The 20,579-nt window shown below is 37.6% G+C and overlaps 1 protein-coding gene across 2 annotated transcripts in view; it reads right to left on the bottom strand.

Moving 5' to 3' along the window:
- Positions 1–20,579, bottom strand: part of LOC127428513 (protein phosphatase Slingshot homolog 2-like) — a 48,558-nt gene that overhangs the window by 11,932 nt on the left and 16,047 nt on the right. The window contains exons 1-12 of one of the 2 annotated variants that reach the window (XM_051676945.1): positions 16,315–16,427; positions 9,632–9,741; positions 9,469–9,533; positions 9,224–9,345; positions 7,707–7,772; positions 7,441–7,506; positions 7,151–7,345; positions 4,939–5,032; positions 4,709–4,837; positions 3,780–3,826; positions 3,449–3,595; positions 2,584–2,784 (exon numbers count right to left, since the gene is read on the bottom strand). In XM_051676945.1, the coding sequence (XP_051532905.1) occupies positions 2,584–2,784; positions 3,449–3,595; positions 3,780–3,826; positions 4,709–4,837; positions 4,939–5,032; positions 7,151–7,345; positions 7,441–7,506; positions 7,707–7,772; positions 9,224–9,345; positions 9,469–9,533; positions 9,632–9,741; positions 16,315–16,385 (1,313 nt within the window). In that variant the 5' untranslated portion in view covers positions 16,386–16,427. Of the gene's footprint in view, positions 1–2,583; positions 2,785–3,448; positions 3,596–3,779; positions 3,827–4,708; positions 4,838–4,938; positions 5,033–7,150; positions 7,346–7,440; positions 7,507–7,706; positions 7,773–9,223; positions 9,346–9,468; positions 9,534–9,631; positions 9,742–16,314; positions 16,428–20,579 lie in introns of those variants that run through there. The other variant, XM_051676943.1, reaches the window with a different exon arrangement.

Genomic DNA, 20,579 nt, shown 5'->3' on the forward strand with positions numbered 1-20,579 from the left:
AAGATTAGCAATGTGAAGCACTGTGGTGTTACAAGGGAAATATCATGGCACTGAATTATTATATATTAATATTACATGATATTTTCAGAGTACTCCACTTAAAAAAACACCACAGTTTTACTATACATGGCATTACCAAAGACCATCACTCAAAAACATTGTGATACTATGGTACATATTGTGAAGAAGATAACAAAATTGGTTATAATTTGCGATGAAGGAAATAATGGAAAAATTAGGATATGTAAATAATAAAAGAAAATGCTAAATACTGTAAAACCAAAGAAATAAGTATATAAGTACTACTCATTCAAAAAAATATCAGTGCCCTTTTTTAATCCTTTCGCCCCGGCTGAGGTCAGTGCACGCCACAGTATTAACATATTTTTGCAGAAGAGCAAAAAGTCACAAAACGTTTTGCATATTTACACCTCTGCTCTAACCTAAGTGAGACTCGGTTTTAGGTGTAATAACACACTGTTTACAGTACACAGATGACAGCTTGTGCTTTAACACTGTAAAATGACAATGACATCTCAACTGCTGTATCAGTAACTACCAAGTACTGATGACATAAAATTGTCATGTAAATTTTTTTTTAAAATGTTGTGCAAGAAACCTTGCCTATCAAGTGAATTTCAGGGGGAAAATGCTACATGTGTAGAATTTGGCTCCTTCAAAAAAAAAAAGTCACTGCTTGAGTGGCTGTACAAAAGGCCTTTAGTAAATTGAACATGCATATAGATATTCAAAGAGTGTTACCAACTATGGCCAGCAGGGGGAAGTGACACTCAAGTAAAGTTTAATGCTAGTATTGCATCAGCCACCACAAGTTTTTAATTAGCAACAAAATGGCAGCTCCACGTGTCCAGTACAGACTGCTTTTTCTTTGTTCCAAGTTTCTAACCCTTTTGAGTGATTCCTGAGAGGTTTTCAATGTGTGTGCGTCAATGACACAATGAAAGTGTTCAGTTTATCACAATTTGTGATCTTGGAAGGTTATTAAAATCTGTTTGATAAATTAAGTGGAATTAGCTTCATTAGCATACCAAGTTGCTACTGAATGTTATTTGATGACATTATTTGCACAATATATTTGCTTAGTTTTATTTTATAAGTGAATATTTGAGTGACTATTGAGATAACTGCAGAAGTAGAGTGGATAACCTTACTTGGAATATTGTTGTATTGTTTATTTGGCTGCACTGTAACGACTAAGCAGTCCTAATAATCCAGCCTTCTATTTATGAATATTGTTGCCATATTTAGTGATGTAGCATCTTCCAGTTTAGTCATTATTTATTGTATTTCCTTATTTTACAACCACACGCTCGTATAAATACTTCAACCCACCATCACGTGTTTGGGAACTTATCTGTAAAGATCCGTATGCAATATCGTGCTGATTGCTATTGAGCCAAGTAAATATCTTTCAACTTGATACTGTTTTCGTGAGTCTTGATCGACATCCTGTAGCGAATGCTATAAACTGTAACCAGAACATTATCAACCTAACCCTTCCGAACAGTGGTTTTGTTAGATCTCAATTAAGATACTTTTACAGGAAGTGCAAAGCACATTGTGTTGCTCATGCATAGCCACCCACACTGAGACACACATGTACAAATCCATAATATACAAACAATATATAAAAATTACATACTTATATTATTATAATATTATAGATACATTTAAACCATAACCCTAACTATATTCAAATAAATGTTAATTTTTTTTTAAGATATCAATTAACATATTAACTTTGGCAACCAAATTAATGCTAAATATACAGAAAAGCTACAATTAATGTCGAAAACACTGAAAAAAACTAAAAATAACAGTCATACAGTATACTAAAAACTAAACTCAAAGTACCAATTAGATATAAAATAGAAATAAAAACTAAATTCAAAATTCAAAACTATAATAACCCTGGACTACACAAATCTTCCTTAAATGAACTTAAAGCTGGCATCACACTAGCCGACTCCAAACAATTAGATTTTCACTTAGGGTGTCACACTTACCAACTGTTTTGCAGAGATCTCGCTCTCTTCAGTCGGAGGTATAACACACTTGCCAATTCAGAATGGTTGAGGGGTGAGACATATTGATCTAATTTTATTAATCATTTAATTGAATGAGAACCCCAGTAAAAACACTTTGTGACAGAATCACAAAGACGTTTGTGATGTTATGAGTGCGACCCCTGATTAAAACATTACATCTTGCCAGTTCTTTAGTAAAAGAAGCTCATTTTTCACTTGATGACCGCAAGAGCCTGGATCAGCGACAAAGATTTTTTCTAACAAGTTTAATCTGCTTTTCTAGTTTTCAGAGTCATTAATTCAGCAGGGAGTCCAGACGGTCAAGGGATTATTGACCTCCCGCTGCCAGATGCTAAACCGAGCTCTGTCTCTCACCTACTGGCTGGCAGTTATGTAAATCAAGGTTATGCCTGAAAGATCGCTGAAAACAAATTATCTAGTGTGATGGTGGCTTAAAACGTTACAACATCAAAACACTAGGATCCTTCCAAATCCTCCTGAAACCAATAAGTATGAATGCAAAAGAGATATTTACCTTGCCATCAGGATGCCCTGATACTCCTCCAGTTGTCTCATGAACGAAGGGTTGGGCTTGGTGACAGCCCGACGCTCTTTAACATATTCAAAGGCCTGTTTCAGATCCCAGCTGTACTCCTTCATGGCATATGCAATCACAGTGGAGGCCGAACGACTGACTCCCATCTTACAATGCACTAGACACTTTGCTCCTGCTTTCCTGTAGGTATCAGATTAGTCTTGTGTTAAAAGATGGTAGAAGTAGTATTTTCAAATAGGACATTTGTAAAACTATTAAGGTAATACACAGGCTATGAATTAATTTGAATTAAGATTTTATATGAAATCAAGGAGGGAAAAAAGAGAAAGAAATACTTTGCTAATGAAAAGCTGGCACATTGTAACCAATTAAGCCTGAAATTCTGGCTTCTTGGCAAAGGTAGAAGTGTAAAAGCCAGTAGAGATTTTTAAACAATAAAACCATAGTATATCTATGACATGACTGTCACCAAGCAGAAAACTAAAGCCTACTCTGCAAAACTGACCATTAACTAAAAAATCAAATGAGATGAAGTACCTTTCAGTAGTAGAGTTTTACATTGGTTTATCCATAAATGGGCATTCCTACATGGTTATGAAATATATGTATAAAAAATTGGGTTGAATTTCCAGAAAAATAACTATATATTGTGATATACCTTCACCGTAATATATAATTACTCATACCATGATATAAGATTTATAAGCTGAGCTTTTACCTGAAATTATTGCTCTTTTATTGATAGTTGGAAAGAGCACGATTTAAATAAACATCTTGTATAACAACAGCTATCCCCAACTTCTGACAAGTGCAAAGTAAGCATTAGAAGGCTATTCACACTCACTTGGCTCTAGAAATAAACTTGTAAGTGTCATTCCAGTAAGCCAGCAGGTCTGTGGCCTCTTCATCATAAACACGGATATTATGGTACTCAAATAGTCCTGGAAAGAAGTTATCGATCTCCCGTGTCACATTAAGGATATATTGCACCCTGATGGTACACACAAAGACACAATTGGAAATCAGTATAATCACTAACACCTAGTACATATTTCTAAGACAATATAAAAGATAACGTAAGTATATGACTAAAGTAGTGTTCTGACAAATGTAGCTTCTATTGTTGGTATTATAGATATGTGTTTTAAATACCAGGAGGTCAGAACAAAACTCACCCACTATTTTGCAGTTCTTCCAGATTAGATGCATTCCATTCAGAACCCTGTAATTAAAACACATTCTAACAATTACTGACAGCGCACTGTAACTCAAACATTGTAAGCAAAACTTAAAGCAATGAGACAATAGTTGCGCTACTAATAACTGGCAAAAGAAAATACAAAAACTATATTTTTTATACATTCTAAAGAAGGTTTTGTGTGTGGTTGCCAGGGTGTTGCAATTCAGTTGCTAAGGTGTTCTAAATAGTTTTTAGTGTTTATAGTTTTTAGTGTGCTGCTATTCAGTTGCTAGGATGTTCCGGGTGGTTGCTGGGGAAATGCTAGGTGACCATAGCAAAAGCACACCTCTCCTCAATAAGCCATATGATTTGAGGGATCATTCTTGTCCGTAGCACAAACAGGATGGTTTATGTGGCAAAGTTTATTACTTAAAGGTGCACTCAGTAATTTTTGTCTTTGTGTCATCTTGGACTTACACTGACACCTAGCGACTAGGATGCAGCATCATTTAAAATCAAGTTTTCAGTTTCAGATGCCATTTTAGACATTTAGAATGCACAGTCAGCCATGATTACTTTAATCAATGAGTTAGTGTCAAATAACGGGACGGTTACTGAGATTAAGCAAGTAGTATTCGGCTGGTCATGTGATTCTTACATGGCAGCCCCCATGTGCGGACCCTCTCCATGTAGAATAAAACAGCTTTTATAAGGTTACTGATATGACTGGAGTCTTCATTTTAATGTGAGTGGACATGATTTCCTACATGTGTTGCAAAATTACAATTCATGTCTTTAGGAGTTCAACTATTTAATGATGACATGTTTTTTGAATGCACCTTTAAGGTTTGCTCATATCCCTTACCCAAAGTATAAGCATTAGTAATAGTGATGCATTAAATATATAAATTAAGTCCCTCTCACCAGGTAAACATGCTCAAATATCTCCGTTGGCCTGTCCATTTGACCCAAGATGATGATCATCTCATTATCAATGTATTCCTTAAACTCCCGTAGGTTACACACCATATGCATCTCCAGCTCAGTGCGGATCTAAAAAGATACAGTGTGTGAGTTAAGTTTGAATATAAGATTGAATTGAAAAAATGTATCATTCGTGAAGTGACTTGTAGAATGTGAATTTGCATTTGCACCTCTTTTGAAGTCACATTTTCAAGATCCTTCTGCATCATTATCTCTCTCAAACGAGTCTTGATGAGTCTCTCTGTTCTTTCTCGCTCAGTTGGCCTGTAGAAAAAAAGCAAAATAAAATGGAAACATGTTGACATTTATGTTGACATTTTTAAATCCACCAAGACCAATGAAAAAAAAGAAAAAGAATCTGTGCCAATCTAACACACAAAGATGCGGTCTAGAGGGCGATTTTAGGTCAGTTTGAATTCAGTTTCAAAAGGTCACTTTCATTTCAAACCAAACTTAATCTAAATCTCAAAACAGATCATAAGATCAGTTTAACTAACAATGAAAAGATCATCATCTTAGCATCAAACACTTCTGTTGCTATTTTGTCACATTCAGACAGATCCGTCAATAGCCGCGTTTCCACTATAAGGACAAATGGCGTGGAAGTGAGTGCCAGGGCCAGTTGCATTCCCACCATCACTTCCGGGGCTTCATTGTGCCTCCTCTGGGCTTTTGACCAGCAGCCTTTAGTCCACCAATTTCCCTTGGGCCAAACAAGGCCAACTGGGGATTGAGGCAGGATCAATGTCAAAGGCTGAGTTGCGGCGAATTTTCCAGGTTGTGTATCCAGCGAACAAAAACACAGATTTTGGGGAAAATAAATAAATAAATAAATAAATTGCGGGTACAGTACAAATCCGTTAAAACACAAAATGGACAAAGCGGAGCCCAAAAATCATGGTTCGAGATCATGAACGGTGTGCTGGGACAACGTCCCGCTGTTAGAGGAGAGACTACTCAGGTAACCAAGGCAGTTACAGTTAGTGAGATAACGCTAACTTATCTTGCTAGCTAGCTAGCTAATGTTTACAAACAATATAAACGCAATATTCTAGATAACATGATACCTCAGCTGGAATTTTCCTCTTGCTTGTGAAATGGGTAAAGGTGTGTGACGCTGGCACCAGGGCGGCATATTAAGGGCAGGTTTTAGGGTACCACTGAGTTTTATGACCTGTTGTTTCACACACAGGATTCAACTGTCAGTTTTACCAGACCAGAAAGTCCACCATTTGGCCGGAGTGTTTGATCCCATTGGAACCATCACTTAAGTTTATTTAGTTTGTCTACAATTAGGGGTGTAATGATATATCGTGCCACGATACAAAAATGTGACAGTTTGCATCATGGGTTTATAAAAAGTTACATTTAACCAATTAAAAATCTAATTTAACGTAGTCAGCATAGACCTATGCATATTGTGTTATGATACATGATGCATAATTTCTCAAAATAACAAGTATGTGTTATGTACATTACATATTAAATCATGTTCTTGTTTGAAGCAGCACAAACTTCCGTCGCTCATTTTCCGTAGCTTCATGAGGATTCTGATAGATTGCTGACTGTTGATTTGCTCTGTAACTTGATTCAAGTTTACTGCAATTCAGGGGCGGTTCTAGGGTCAACAGAAATTCAGGTCTTAGCCCAGACCTCAGTGGATACATATGGGGCCATCCTTTGATAAAATTTCAGAATATAATAAACTTTATAATAAAAGTTTAAATATTACATCTGTGAGTTGTCATTTATATATAGTAAATCTTTAAATATTTCTGAAACTAACACTAAAAGGTACCACTAAGTTTTGTCTCAGCTTCAGATATGCTCGAAGATCAGAAATTGAGTGCTTTTACACCCCTACCTACAATGTTTAATGCCTTTTGGATAATTAAAGCACATTTAATGGATATTAAAGGTACTTTATATTACAGCTTTTCCTATAACTGATGGCTATTCCAGCATGTGTACATCAGTTACAAAGTGAATACATAAACTTGCCAGTAAACTTATACTGTAAATCTGCACAAGGCAGGCAAATTTGGTAAACCCTGAGCTCTGCTAAATTAAAAGCAACCGGGAAAGGAGCCATTTTTAGCTCTCCCATTGTTTACCCTCCTTTATCAATCCATTCTCCAGTATTCATCCCTCTTTCGCATCAATAACTTAGACATATTACAGAATCCACTTTCCATTAAGATCAAACGGAATGCAGAATTTTTGTGAGACAGGAATAAGTGGGGATCACTTTTCGGAAGCAAACAAAATTAGTGCAGAAAATGTAAAAGAAGTCTGCACATTTCTTCTTGGCCTGGTCAAAACTTTGCTCAAACAGCAAACTGTCTATAATCTGTCAACAACCATTGACAGATCCATACTCACACATCAGAGAAGAGTACGGGTGAGTCTGCGCGGTGGGACTGCACATCCTGCATGGCGTTCCACTCATTGATGCAGGCCTGATCTGAGGACACGCAGCTCTGGTAGTAACTCACCCAGGTCAGGAAGAGACTGCCTGGAAAGTAGTTGTGACAGCGGGCCACCTCACAGGCCTTATGAAGAGACTGCAGAGCAGACCTTATGGAAAGAGATGCTCTTAAAACATACCACAACACCAGAGAACCAAGGAAACAATGAATGGAGAGTTGGAGAGGAAACAGAAAAGTGCCTACCACATGGCTTGAACTGAGACTGGCTTGAATATGTGCATTTTGTTATCTGTGGATACACTGAAACCCCTGTGAAGAACACCAAGGGATGAGACAGATCATAGATACCAAGAACATACCTTGTCGTACACCTGCTCTTGATGCTGTTCCAAATAGTAGGCAGGTAGCTGCCTACACAGACATAAGACAGCAAGGCAGCTCACTAGGTTTTGATACAGAGCTACCGAATTGGTTTAAGTACCTGCTACCAACAAATTTGTCATACATACCCGTCTCCATCCAGGTGAATCCGTGTGTCACTCCAAAGGGGAAGCACCATGCCTATGGAACAGGAACTGCAACACACACACAAACATGATTTGTTAGGGGACAAAAAAAAAAAAAAAAAACTTTTTGGGCCATAACTCTTGAACTGTAAGGCCTAGGAACAAATAATTTTTCCTGCAATTCTTTGCAGCATGGCCCAATATGCAAAGTTATCAAAAGGAATTCTGAACTTTCGATTCATCGTCAAACGAAAAGCCAAAACGTACATAGTGGCCGTGGCCATTTTTACTAAAATGGTTATAACTCATGAACGGAATGAGATTATCACCAAATTTGGTACACATATGTATGGGGTCATTCTATGGCCGCGGCTGCTCCGTTGGGGTGGATGGTAGTTGCGAGGACTCTACTACAGTGCATCCCTCCTCCTTCCCGTGTTTCAGCACCAGTGTAACAATATAAATGGAAAGGAGGCGGCGAGAACCGTGCCCCTCCTCCTTCCCGCCCCTGGCTCGCGGTCGGCCTTATCCCTCTCAGGCTTCATCAGCCCAATTAGGGGCCGGGTGTGTGGAATCATGACCCAGCCCCGCCCTCCGCCCTGCCACACAGTGTCTTTGTCCAAGGTGCCATCAAGGTCTATGAGGACAGTCTCATATCTTGAAAAAGATGGCCACCATCGAACAATCAACTTTTAGCAGCTATTAGATAGGGTTAGAAAAGGCAGATCGGAACGAAATGTGGTAGGCCTATTTGTCTCTTGGCCCAAGAGGTCTGTGCAAAATAAAAATACAAAATAATAAAAAAAGGCCACTGGGAGGTGCTATCGGGTTTTTCATGTGTATAAATAGTTGTATATACCGCTGTGTTTCACTCAGACAGGTTATTCATACCATGATAGATTACCTCATTCTGAACCACCTTGCCTCAAGAAGTATTGGTGTGAATGAAATCGTTTGTTAAATATTTAAGATTATTTAAAAAAAACTACTTTTTCAAACTAGTCCTAGGCTGTTCGCCCGATCGGAACCAAACCAGTGAAGAGAGATTCTCTGGAGTCCCATATCAAAAAAAGTTTGAACTTTCGATTCATCGTCACAACGGTACACCAAAACATTTAAAGTGGCCATGGCCACATTTACTTAAATGTTTATAACTCTTGAACGGAATGCGATATCACCAACTTTTGGACATTTATGTAGGACGTCAATCTGAGGACACATGAAAAACAACTGCACACCTCTGCCTCTTGGTGGCGCTATAGTCATGAATGTAAAAAATGGCATATATCTGTGCTACCTAACATGATGGTTCTGAAAAATGAAGGCACTAATCATTGTTTTAGGTGCTAATGGACTGTTTAATTAATACTTAATATTGGTTGCATATGTACTTAAAGGACCTTAATAGCTTGAACCCCGACAACTGCTGCTTGCAGCTATATTTTTTATTATATTTGATTTACTGACCTAACAAAACAGTACATGCATCAAATTACTCTGCAACGCCAAAAAACACAAACCTGTCGGAGGGGTTGAAGTCCATGCCCAGCACCAAGCTTTCCTCAGTGTCCTGTCTGCCATTAGTGGAGACCACCACCATGTAGCGGGTGCACTGAGGGAAGGCGCTCTCCAACCGCACAGCCTATAGGGAGGGATGAGTGTTAATTCAGAAATACTCAAAACCAATCTATAAGAAAACATACCTGGATTTGAATAGATTTAAACTTCTGTACAAGTACGTGAGTAATTGATTACATGTGCTCACCAGACGGATGTTGTCCTCTGGCCGCAGAAAAGTGAACATGGTCTGCAGGTGCTGCTGAAGGTCACCTGTACAAGTGGAAGGGAAATGGGAAAAGCATTCATAAATCAAACAGATGTATGTTTTACCAAGTCTAGTTAAATGAGGCTTCTAATTGGTTCCTTACCTGCATGTTTACTGCGCTGTCCTGTGATTCTGGAGGAGCAGGAAGAGGAGCCATTTCCACGTGGAAGGAAAAGGGCGGCACCTTTTACTGTTAGGAAGCTCTCACTGATGCTGTGGAGGGGAGAAAGAGTTTGAACATGAATATATATTTTGCATGTTGCATTTAGTTTCTTCCTCCAATCAATTTACATTACACTTGTTTGTTTTGCACCATTTTTATTGTACGAAACTAAGTTGTAAACATTTTGGCAATACAAATGAACAACTAGTTTTTGTTTTTTTTCCTCAATTTTGCTCAAGTGTGGTGCTCAGTTTGTGCAAAAGTTGCCTCCACAATATGAGGGTGTTTGTTGCTATGCAGTTGCTAAGGTGTTGCTAGGTGGTTGCTAGGGTGTTCTAGGTGGTGACCAAGTCAAAAGTGCCCACCTTTAAGTCTCTATGATAATCTTAGGGCCTCATGTATAAAGACTTGCATAGGTTTTACACTATTAATGTTGCGTACGCCTAAATCGGGAAAAGGGCATATGCACAAAGTTTTCAGATTCATAAAAACATACGTACACCAGAACCTATGCAAAGTTCCCTTTATAAATCTTAGTTAGTGGAAGATTGTGCATACAAGCACGTGCTTTATTCCCCTCCATATCTCCTCCCCGAAATATCCATGTATGGAACTCACAACGCTCGTTTTTACTATGCATTATCTCATCTACATATAATTACCATATGCATATTGCCATCCAGACACGTGATACTACTGCATTTAACGGTATGAGAAACCAGGAAAACAGAAGATAATACAGACTGAAGCCTATATGTTGCATGTGAATAGAACACTGCTAAAAATAATTTCTTAATCTTTGTCTTGTTTTAGTATAAAAATAACTAAACATCCTTTAAACAAGGTAAATTTACCTGAGAAACATAATTGCACATAAAATATATCTTATTATTATTTTATTGAAGTGTCTTATTCTCACACCATTTGGAATTAATTTTTCAGTGTATTAAGCGTAAACCTAACCGATATTACGCTAATAATAAGCCAGTTATCATCGTGGGCCAAAAAAAATCAGCGTGGTCCCGAAACATCTGTCCTTGAGCTTAATCTTCTAGAAGTCTTTATGCTGCCATTGTCATTCAGAGCTGCATTTATATCAACTCATTGAATTGCTAACATGCTGATTTTGCGGACATAAGTATAATGCATGTATCAATTATTAATGTTCAGTGTAACTACTAAAGTGCACACAATTGGCAAGTAATAATTAAGCTTCATTAGATTTCCACAATCCATCTGTAGACAGAGGTTGGCACATCTGCTACAATGATAGACGTGGGAGATCACTCATTCTTAGTTGCACTCTTTTGCCAGTGGCATCGCTAATTGACCAAAACAGTGCATACATGAGAGGTAGAGCTAGCGTGGCGGTGTGCACATTTTCACGTCAAGTTTAGGTTTTTATAAATCCCATAGTGAGCGTGAGAGGTGGTGTACGCAACATTTTTGCGCATATGCAAATGTTTATATATGAGGCCCCTGGTCTCTAGATATGGTTCAGGACCCTCCTTCAATGTAAGACAAAGGGATTTTAGCTCATTTTATCATCCACCAGGCAAAACTAACTATGCCTATCATGCATGAGGACTGCTATGTTATCTTTTCAATGCATTCTGATGCTTTTAAATCCCGAGTGGAACTTGAGACACTGGGAATATGGAAGGATTCCTTTTTGGGGGCATTAGCTCACACACTGAGCACTCCGTGCAGGACGCAAACAAGAACACTCTGTTCCAATGTGGCCCTGTTTCCCCACCACTGCAACAGCTGGGGGATCTGTGTGTTTCTATTCTTTGAATAATCCCATACAATGTATGCCCTTCAAATCAATGACATTCAAACCATGCACACTGAGGCAAATATGAATAGCAGAGGGACCAGAGAAGTGAGAGAGGCACGGATTCATTTAGCCTGTGTGTGTTCCTGCTGTTCTGAATCATGTGCAAAACCATATGTCTTTTTATGAGGGTGTTATTGCAGGATGACTGAAAAGCATGAGAATTAAGTATTGTGGGAGTGTTTACATGTGACTGAATGTGTGCATGAATAAAGTCTTTTGCATCACCTCAAGGTTCTGTTGTTGATCATAAACTGACTTTTTTTTTTATAACTACTATAAAGTAATCTACCAAAAGGCTGAAAGCTATTCAACTCTCCAAGTCACGGTTTTATAATTCTGATTATGACCACTGAGAGGTGGAAGATAAAAACTACCATTTATTTGTGGTCATGTGGTTTCCCCATATAAAATGTTTAATAGATAAAAGGTACATTCCACTCACCAACTGCCTTAATCCATGTAAATTCCCAAAATTTCTTAAAATCTTGATTCTCTGGGAAAAACAATCTTTATACTGGGGAAACTATTCCCAGAATGCCCACCACAGTAACTGACAAACTCTTGAAACATGCTCCGAACACAGAGCTGTGGCTCAAAACATTCAGAGTAGCACACATATAAACCCATCATGAACATCAGATTGACCCAGGTCAAAAACTGTCCAACCACACTTTAATCTACTGTCATCTCGGTCTACTCGCACTGTACATTGAAATAAAAACACAGATGTTTTCAGTTAAGGAGCGATTTATGTAGAACAGCAGGAAGAAGATGGAGGAAGACAAAGATGAGATGTCAAATGTGTAATGGTGATCCATACACTTGTTAATGCTGAAGCTGACTCTAGCTACATTTACATTCAAACTGCGAATTTAATATCAGAATTAGAATTAGCATTATTGCTCTAAAGCAATAAAAGTGTTCTCATGTACACAAGGAATTTGTGATAGGAGAAACAAGTGCACACAAAACATTTCAGTGAGACAGAATATAAGAGTAAAATAATAGGACATAACAGAATGGCATATGTACATGTGCAAGTAGTAATGTATGTGCAAGGTAGGGGTATGTACAGCTATTAAATTAAATCTGTGAATTTGCATATGTACCTGAGATATGTATTTACATTATTGCACTATGGGGGAGTCCTGAGGCAGTTTAATTGTTCATGAGCCTGGGGGTAAAAACTGTTCTTGTGCCTGGATGTCCTGGCGCTCAGAGCTCTGTAGCACCGGCCAGAGGACAACAGTTCAAAGAGGAAAACCATAATATCACAAAAACAATGTGCGAATAAAGCCGTGTTTCCATCCCATGTGTTCAAAAGAACAAAATCGTCACTTCCAGAGAAATTGTAGCCACTGTGACACTCTTATATTGATAAAATATTTGCGGTTCAGAGCACGCAGACAAAACACTCTAGAAGAACTTGTCTCATGTCTGGGAGCACTAAGGGCCTTGTTTACACCTGGCCACTTCATGCATTTTCACTGACTGGATAGTTATCCGATCATGAAAAAATCCAGTGTAAATGCCCTCCGAAACACATGAGACAGTTTGCAATCCGATCTTTTAAACCACTTCAGGAGGTGGTTTGAGACGCATTCCAGACGAAACTGGTCAAGTGTAAATGCATCTCGCTGTTCAAGCCACATTTGTAAACTTTGCTCCACCCAAACATAACAGCTGTCACCGAATATTTGCATAGGGCTCGGTCACGCAGTAAATAACAACAAAGAAATTAATGCATATTGTAGGAGAGACAGAACTTTTTACCTCATTTATTAGATGTAGATCGCTGATGAAACAAACTTAACACTGACATGAGCACAGCTGACGCGCATGATGCGTCTTACCTTCAACAAGGACCCAAGGGGAAAAACACACAGCACGCCTATACACAGACATGCGCAAGCTGGGCAAAGTCACTTGGAATCAAATAATAAAGCACATCTTTTAAATTCACTGCCCAGAATTAGCATTATAGCGGAAATTAACTGTTTTATTTGCATATAGTGCGGGAACTGAAGATCGGATTTATATCCGTTTGCGGAGACACACTGATGTGGCCAAGTGTAAACGGAATGAGCTTTTTCAATCGGACAGCAATCAGATCATTAAAAACGCATGAAGTGGCCAAGTGTAAATAGGCCCTATGAGTGTGTGTTTCTCCTTCCTTGTCTTTGCCATGCGGATCTACAATATATTTTTCAAAAGTGTCAATAAACCTGCTCTGCAGCACAGTTCAAGATTGTATTCAACTTATTTGCTCTGAAGACTCTATGCAGGCTCTGGATTTTCAGGACACCATTTTTAGGATTACCAGAGAAACATTTCAGATGTGATGATTGGTTCTATGGTTAGTCCAGTTATGAATGAATTATTCAGTCACATTACTTTTTTGATGTGCATCTTGATTCCTTATATATTCAGTATGAGTTTATTTGGTAAATGTGTTTCCATCATAGTTTATGTCCATTTCTTCTTATCGAAGAAAAAAAAAATTATCCACCTCAAGCACGCACATACATTTTTTAATTCACATCTCTGTGTTTCCATCTAGCAGTTTTTATGCAATATCCCAAAATGTGCATAAAAATACGTGGATGGAAACCCAGCTATTAACATCATCATGTTTTTATTTGTTGACTTAAAGGTGCTGTAAGCGATTTCTTCATGGAAATGTATGCAAAAAAAATGTACTACTCCCTGAAAGATATTAATGAAATAAGTGTCCTGAGATATCTCACCAGTCTCTATGACAGCTCTAGACTCTGTAAATAGCAAACAAAAATGTGTCCACTGTCCACGGACAATGACGTTTTCTGCCTGTCAATCATTTTGCACGTTCTCCTAGTATTGTAGTTGCAGCGAATTTTTGAGGCTTACAGCCATTTTTATGCCATGTTGCTCATAACAGTTGTCAGTTGAGGGCGCTATTTTGCTTACGTTGATTTTGACAACCGTTTCTGCTTGTGTTGGTCTCAAAGCTAATTTGGTATTTCTGGAGTGCAGTGTTTTGGAAAAAAGGGGGTGTGACTATTCCAACGGCTCAGCTTAGGGAAATTCTAGAACGGCTAAAATCACTTACAGCACCTTTAATGAACTAACACAATCTTCAGATTTAAAGTGCTCCGGATTCAACACAAGATAAAGCTCTGCTAACTTTTTCTTAACTATCAATTATCTATTTCAACCGGTAAAATCCATGTATACAACATGTTAACATGAGACTAGTTTGAAAATCGCTTACTAACTTTGTATGAGCAAAGTTATAGGCTTATCCAATATTTCAATTCCTGTCATGACTACACAAAACCCTGTAACTTTCGCATGATATGTGCAAGGACACCAGAAAGAGGAATTATGACGCTATCACATAACCAGAATTCAGTCTAAAACAGTAGTCCCACCACTAAAAGGGTCATTAAGACAACTTTACAGCTCAAATCATTCATATTTTTGTATGAAAATTTTATATAAGCACTTAACCAGAAATATGAGCTTCACACTTCTGCATCCAAACCCTCCAGACTGCCTTGCTCTATAGATTTCTACTGGAAGTGCATTCCTGTAAACATGATTTTTGTTCATTTTTACAAACTAAGGAATTAGTTAAAATTATTGTCTGTGGTGATCAATAACATGGCACAGGTGCTATCGATAGAGCTTAACTTGTTTCCTGGAACATTCCTTTAGTGAATCTACATGTCTCTTGGTACTCTGTTGCGTTGTTTCTGTATTTCATCAGTTTTCAAACACTGTCTGTCTTTAAAGAAATCTATGTGTATGTCAAAACACTTTAGATTACACTATGCTATCTTAATTTGTGTATGCATAACATCAGCATACAAACAATGCTCCATTGTAATGATGCTTCTGCTTTATAGTGCACTATATTTCTGAGCGTAATGAAACAGTGTGGTCTGCAGGATGCTTGAACGGAATGAATGCTTTGTTTTTGCATAATGATAAAAACATGTGTGGCAGACTTCCTGTGTACTTAAGACAGGAAGATGGTGGTGGGGTGATGAAGGTGTAAAACTATACTTGCAGTTTTGATTGCCTCAATCTCTACAGTATGGGTCACCAACAAATTTTACTGGCTTTTCAAATGACAAAGAAAATACTGCACTCTCCTATTTTTAATCTACAATATAACAGTAGTAGTATAGTATAATAGTAGTAGAGTAGTAGTACATTAGTAACAATTACCCATATCAACATATTACCAAATAATAAATGGCCGGATGTAAATCAGAATCGAGGTACAAAATCAAAAATAGAAAAAAACATTAATAAAAAATAGGAATTATTAATAAATGTCAAGGGTTAAAGACTAAAATACAGGGATGCAAACTACTCACCTTTCAACTAAAGTCACCTTTTCTGGAGCTAATTTGCCCAAATTGTTTGGTAAAATTGTATTTATTAATAAAAGCTTGAACACTTAAAGCTTTAAATACAACAAAATAAATAAAGTGAAAATATACATGTGGAACACCTGCTATGACTTTCTCACCTTTTTCAACTTTCATGAGTTTGCATCTCTGAAAATAAGACCAATTTTGTGGCTTTCCATGAAGTGAAACTGATTGTGAAACTGAGTGTAATTTTTAAAACATTCCAGCTCACTCAAGTCTGCAGTTGTGATGTCATTGGCGCACAACATTGTTGACGCACTTGCTGATTAAATTCTGAACTATGCAACTGCAAATGCATACATTCATGAAAAAACAGTGTAAAAACACAGATTATAAGGAATGACGATCTTTTTCAAACTTACAACGGGTTGATATTCTCCTGAGAGATGAAGCCGCTCTGCAGTAGTAACTGTATTCCCTCATGTGCACACATGCAGTTAAAGGAAGGACTTTCAGTGGTCGCCACACTGCCTAAAGACATCCTTATGTTGGACAGAGGCATTATAACTCTCGTTAGAGCTTTTCCATCTGGCTAACACTTGTGTGTCAGATGAATCAAAAATTAAAACACTGTATACTACATAAGTTGTAACGAGCAAACAAACAACTAAAAAGATACATGATCCCCCAAACGGCAGAGTGATTTAAAGCTAATTCGGTAACTCATTGTTAAAAATAATGTAACGAATGTAAATATGTCGGTACATGCAGGTGTTATTAAATGTAAACTTATTTGCACAGAAACTCTTCAGTTCAGATCTATGGTGTATCTATCTACTCCAGGAGTAAATGGAGGCAGAGACTGGGATTGTAGGCAGAGTCAGACCACATGTGCTCCAGAGGACAGCAGACTCCTTATCAACTGAGAGAGTAAATAAACAGAAACTAACTGGTTTTAAAGCTATCAGGAAATGTATTCTAAATATAACAGACATTTTGTGATTTGAAATGATGGGTACATCTTAAGGCATTTGAAATTTCCAATCTTTGAAAAAAGTACCAAAAAGTGTGTGTGTGCGGGTTTGGGTGGTTTACAAGGAAAACATTTGTAGGTTACAAACTGGTAATTACAAGGGTATTATGCTATAAATGTGGTTTATGAGGACATTTCTAGTGTCCCCATAATTTAAATCACTTAAACATACTAAACTATGTTTTTTTGAAAATGTAAAAATGCAGAAAGTTTTATGTGACGGTTAGGTTTTGAATCTATAGTTCGTACAGTATAAAAACCATTATGTCTATGGAGAGTCCTCATAAGGATAGCCGCACCAAATGTGTGTGTGTGGTCAAAATATTATGGCTGATGCAGCCCTGCCATGATAAACAATTCTGTAGTAATGATAAGAGTGATGCAGAAGTATGCATCTACTGGACACTTTAAATTCCCATAATTTCATGGGGGTTGAGATGTAACATTCGAAACGCATAATTAAAAATAAAAGGAGAGAACCGCAAGTTGGACGGCTCTTTTCAAATATAAGTGCTATATACACTCACTGAGTACTTTATTAGGAACACAATGGTCCTAATAAAGTGCCCGGCGTGGCCTACTGCTGTTCTGCATTCTGAGATGCTATTCTGCTCACTACAATTGCAAAGAGCGGTTATTTGAGTTACCATAGCCTTTCTGTCAGCTCGAACCAGTCTGGCCATTCTCCGTTGGCATCTCTCATCAACAAGGCATTTTCGCCCACAGAACTGCCGCTCACTGGATGTTTTTTGTATCTGGCACCATTCTGAGTAAACTTTAGAGACTGTTGTATGTGAAAATTCCAGGAGATCAACAGTTACAGAAATACTCAAACCAGCCCGTCTGGTACCAACAATCATGCCACGGTCGAAATCACTGAGATAAAATTTTTTCCCAATTCTGATGGCTGATGTGAACATTAACTGAAGCTCCTGGCCCGTATGATGTTATGCACTGCACTGCTGCCACACGATTAGCTGATTAGATAATCGCATGAATAACTAGGTGCACAGTTGTTCCTAATAAAGTGCTCAGTGAGTGTATACACCATGAAATAAACATGTTTCTTGTGGTCAAATTGTACTTGTTTAACAAAACCAGAGTACATAATTTTCGTGGTTGTTGCTACTACGCTATAAATTCACAGGACTATGTCCATGTTCCCAAATGAAGAATGTCCGGCAATGTTTAAACACTACTCACCTCCATACCTGAAGAACGCACTTTTTTAACGGCCGAGAAGTACGTTCTTCATCAAATGTGGTACATTTGATTCAGACGCAGCTAGTGTCTATGATAATATCCCCACACTCCAAAAGCCATATTATAATGAAACACTGCTGTACAAAGGGAGGAAGCTTCAATAAATGCAAAAAAAAGGGAGGAAATTGTAATCAATACTTATTACCAAATAAACACATTTATTAGCTATGTGCTTGAGTGCTCAATAAAAACCTCCTGGTTTTCAGGTAGGAGAGGAAATACTTCTCTTTGGCTAGCAGATATCTCAGTTAAATAAGGAGAGCCCTTTGCTAATGGACAGGATGGGGCTTTTCCCATGGGTCACACTCGCTCTTTATCCTACGGTACCCAGCTTCCCTTTTGTGATTGAGCAACTGAAATCCTAAACCAGAGTGAAACACAAGGCCCTTATAAACATTTAGGTTGTCTGTCACCTGACCATGTGCTATGGCAATGTCAATGTATGTAAAACAGTACAGGTTGCAGGGGTGACATTGCAAAAGTCACCAAAACACAAAAAGTGGTCTTATCAGGTGAAACAAATGGAATTTGATAACTTCACTTACTAATACAGCAATTTCTATTGTCAGTCCAGTACCATTTAAGACGCTGTTCTGTTTTGATTTGTGACCATGGCACATTTGTCATATAACTGCAAATAAACCCTGAGGTAATGGCATTTTTAAACCAGATTGTAATCCATTGCCTAATTTCCTCATGTACAGACACACATACACAAATCCAAACCTGAACACACAGATAGATATCGACTGACAAAATCTTTCTTCATCCATACAGTATATCAATAGGACCAAGGAGGTCAATGTCTCTTTTGACATAATTTACAAGGGGTTTTTCAAACTGGCTTTATTAGGTCATGTCTGCAACAGACAAAGGTACATGAGTGATGTGCGGTTTGGAATGGCTAACACTGGTGAATGGAAAATGGGGACAAATGTGATCTCCCAATACATTCCTGGCATCCACACAGCCAGGTAAATCCCCAGTTTTAGACTTTTTCAGATTTTTATTTTATTTATTTTTTCTTGTAAAGGAATCATCCATTTTCACTATAATTACCTCATTTATGCACAAAAGATTCCCATCCCTAACATTTCCCTGAAAATGAGCATTGATCAATCCTCATATGTTTCCAACTATGGTACAGCAATCTATATTTTTTTATATAGTTTTGTGAAAGAGATTGCTCAGAAATTGTGGTAATATTATCAATACATAAAAAGCAAAAAGCTGTTGATGTTTGTTATCCTACAGATTCGAGATCAATTGGCACATGCTAAGTGGACAAATTTCACTTGAAAATTATCTACTTTAGCCTAGAGTTAAGGATTGATCTACTTAGGACTATTAGTGGAAAGAAATATAAATCAACCATCACATATTTAATCTTGCTAGATCCATTTAGTAAATCCTCAAGAAAAAATCATCTTCTGGACTCAGTAAAACATTAATCATGAAGTCAAGTCTCTTTTAACACAGCAATGAAAATCTAATTGTCTTTTCAAAACAATTAGAATATGCTGGTTCAAACCTCTACAAAAACTTTGCAAACAAATCAGTCAGGAATGCATAACCTCTGCAATATCACAAATGCAATCATATTTAATCTGTCCCCCTCCTCCCTCTACTTCATCTCTGTTCTGCTTGCTTTAAATGCAACTCTACTCACCCTTCTGGTTCTGTATAGCAATTACTAATAAACCACCCAGACAGAAAGACAACCGTGATTTTTTTTGTGGCCATATTCTTTATAAATCAGAATATATTGGCCTGTTTCAAGTACTTCCAGACTCTAAGAATATTTCAACATGCCATCTAAGAAATCAACTGGCATTTCCTGAAATGACCAACAGTAACCAATGAGACAGAAATTGAATAGAATTAAGCATAACACTGTCTGTCTTTAAAGAAATCCAAATCAATGGAAATTTATTTTTTATATTAACCTGTATTATTAACATAATTACTATGATGTAACTCTGCTGAGGGTGAAGATAAACAAGCAAACAACCAGATTTATATGTATATTAGGGTTGTAAAAAAACTATTGTATCGTATTATATTGTACGATACGACACTCACTATACAATACCATATGTATCGTACGATACATAAACACATTATAGTTTTATTTAAACCAAGCAGCACAATACTGAGAGCTGCGGAACAGTCTCCTCCCACGAGATGCAGTGCTTAGAGCTCTGCTTTTTGTTGACAATGTCAGACACTTTTGTGGCATTTACTATTTAAAAGACATTTATGTCAAATACTTGAACAAGTTTGAGCGAAACAATTGTAGGTGCTAGTATCGTATCGTGAGGCTATGCATCGTATCGTGAAATTTGTGTATCGTTACATGCCTAGTACAGGGCTCCAGACTGCGACTAAAAT

The sequence above is a fragment of the Myxocyprinus asiaticus genome, chromosome 38 (genome assembly GCF_019703515.2).
Source record: "Myxocyprinus asiaticus isolate MX2 ecotype Aquarium Trade chromosome 38, UBuf_Myxa_2, whole genome shotgun sequence".
NCBI lineage: Eukaryota > Metazoa > Chordata > Actinopteri > Cypriniformes > Catostomidae > Myxocyprinus > Myxocyprinus asiaticus.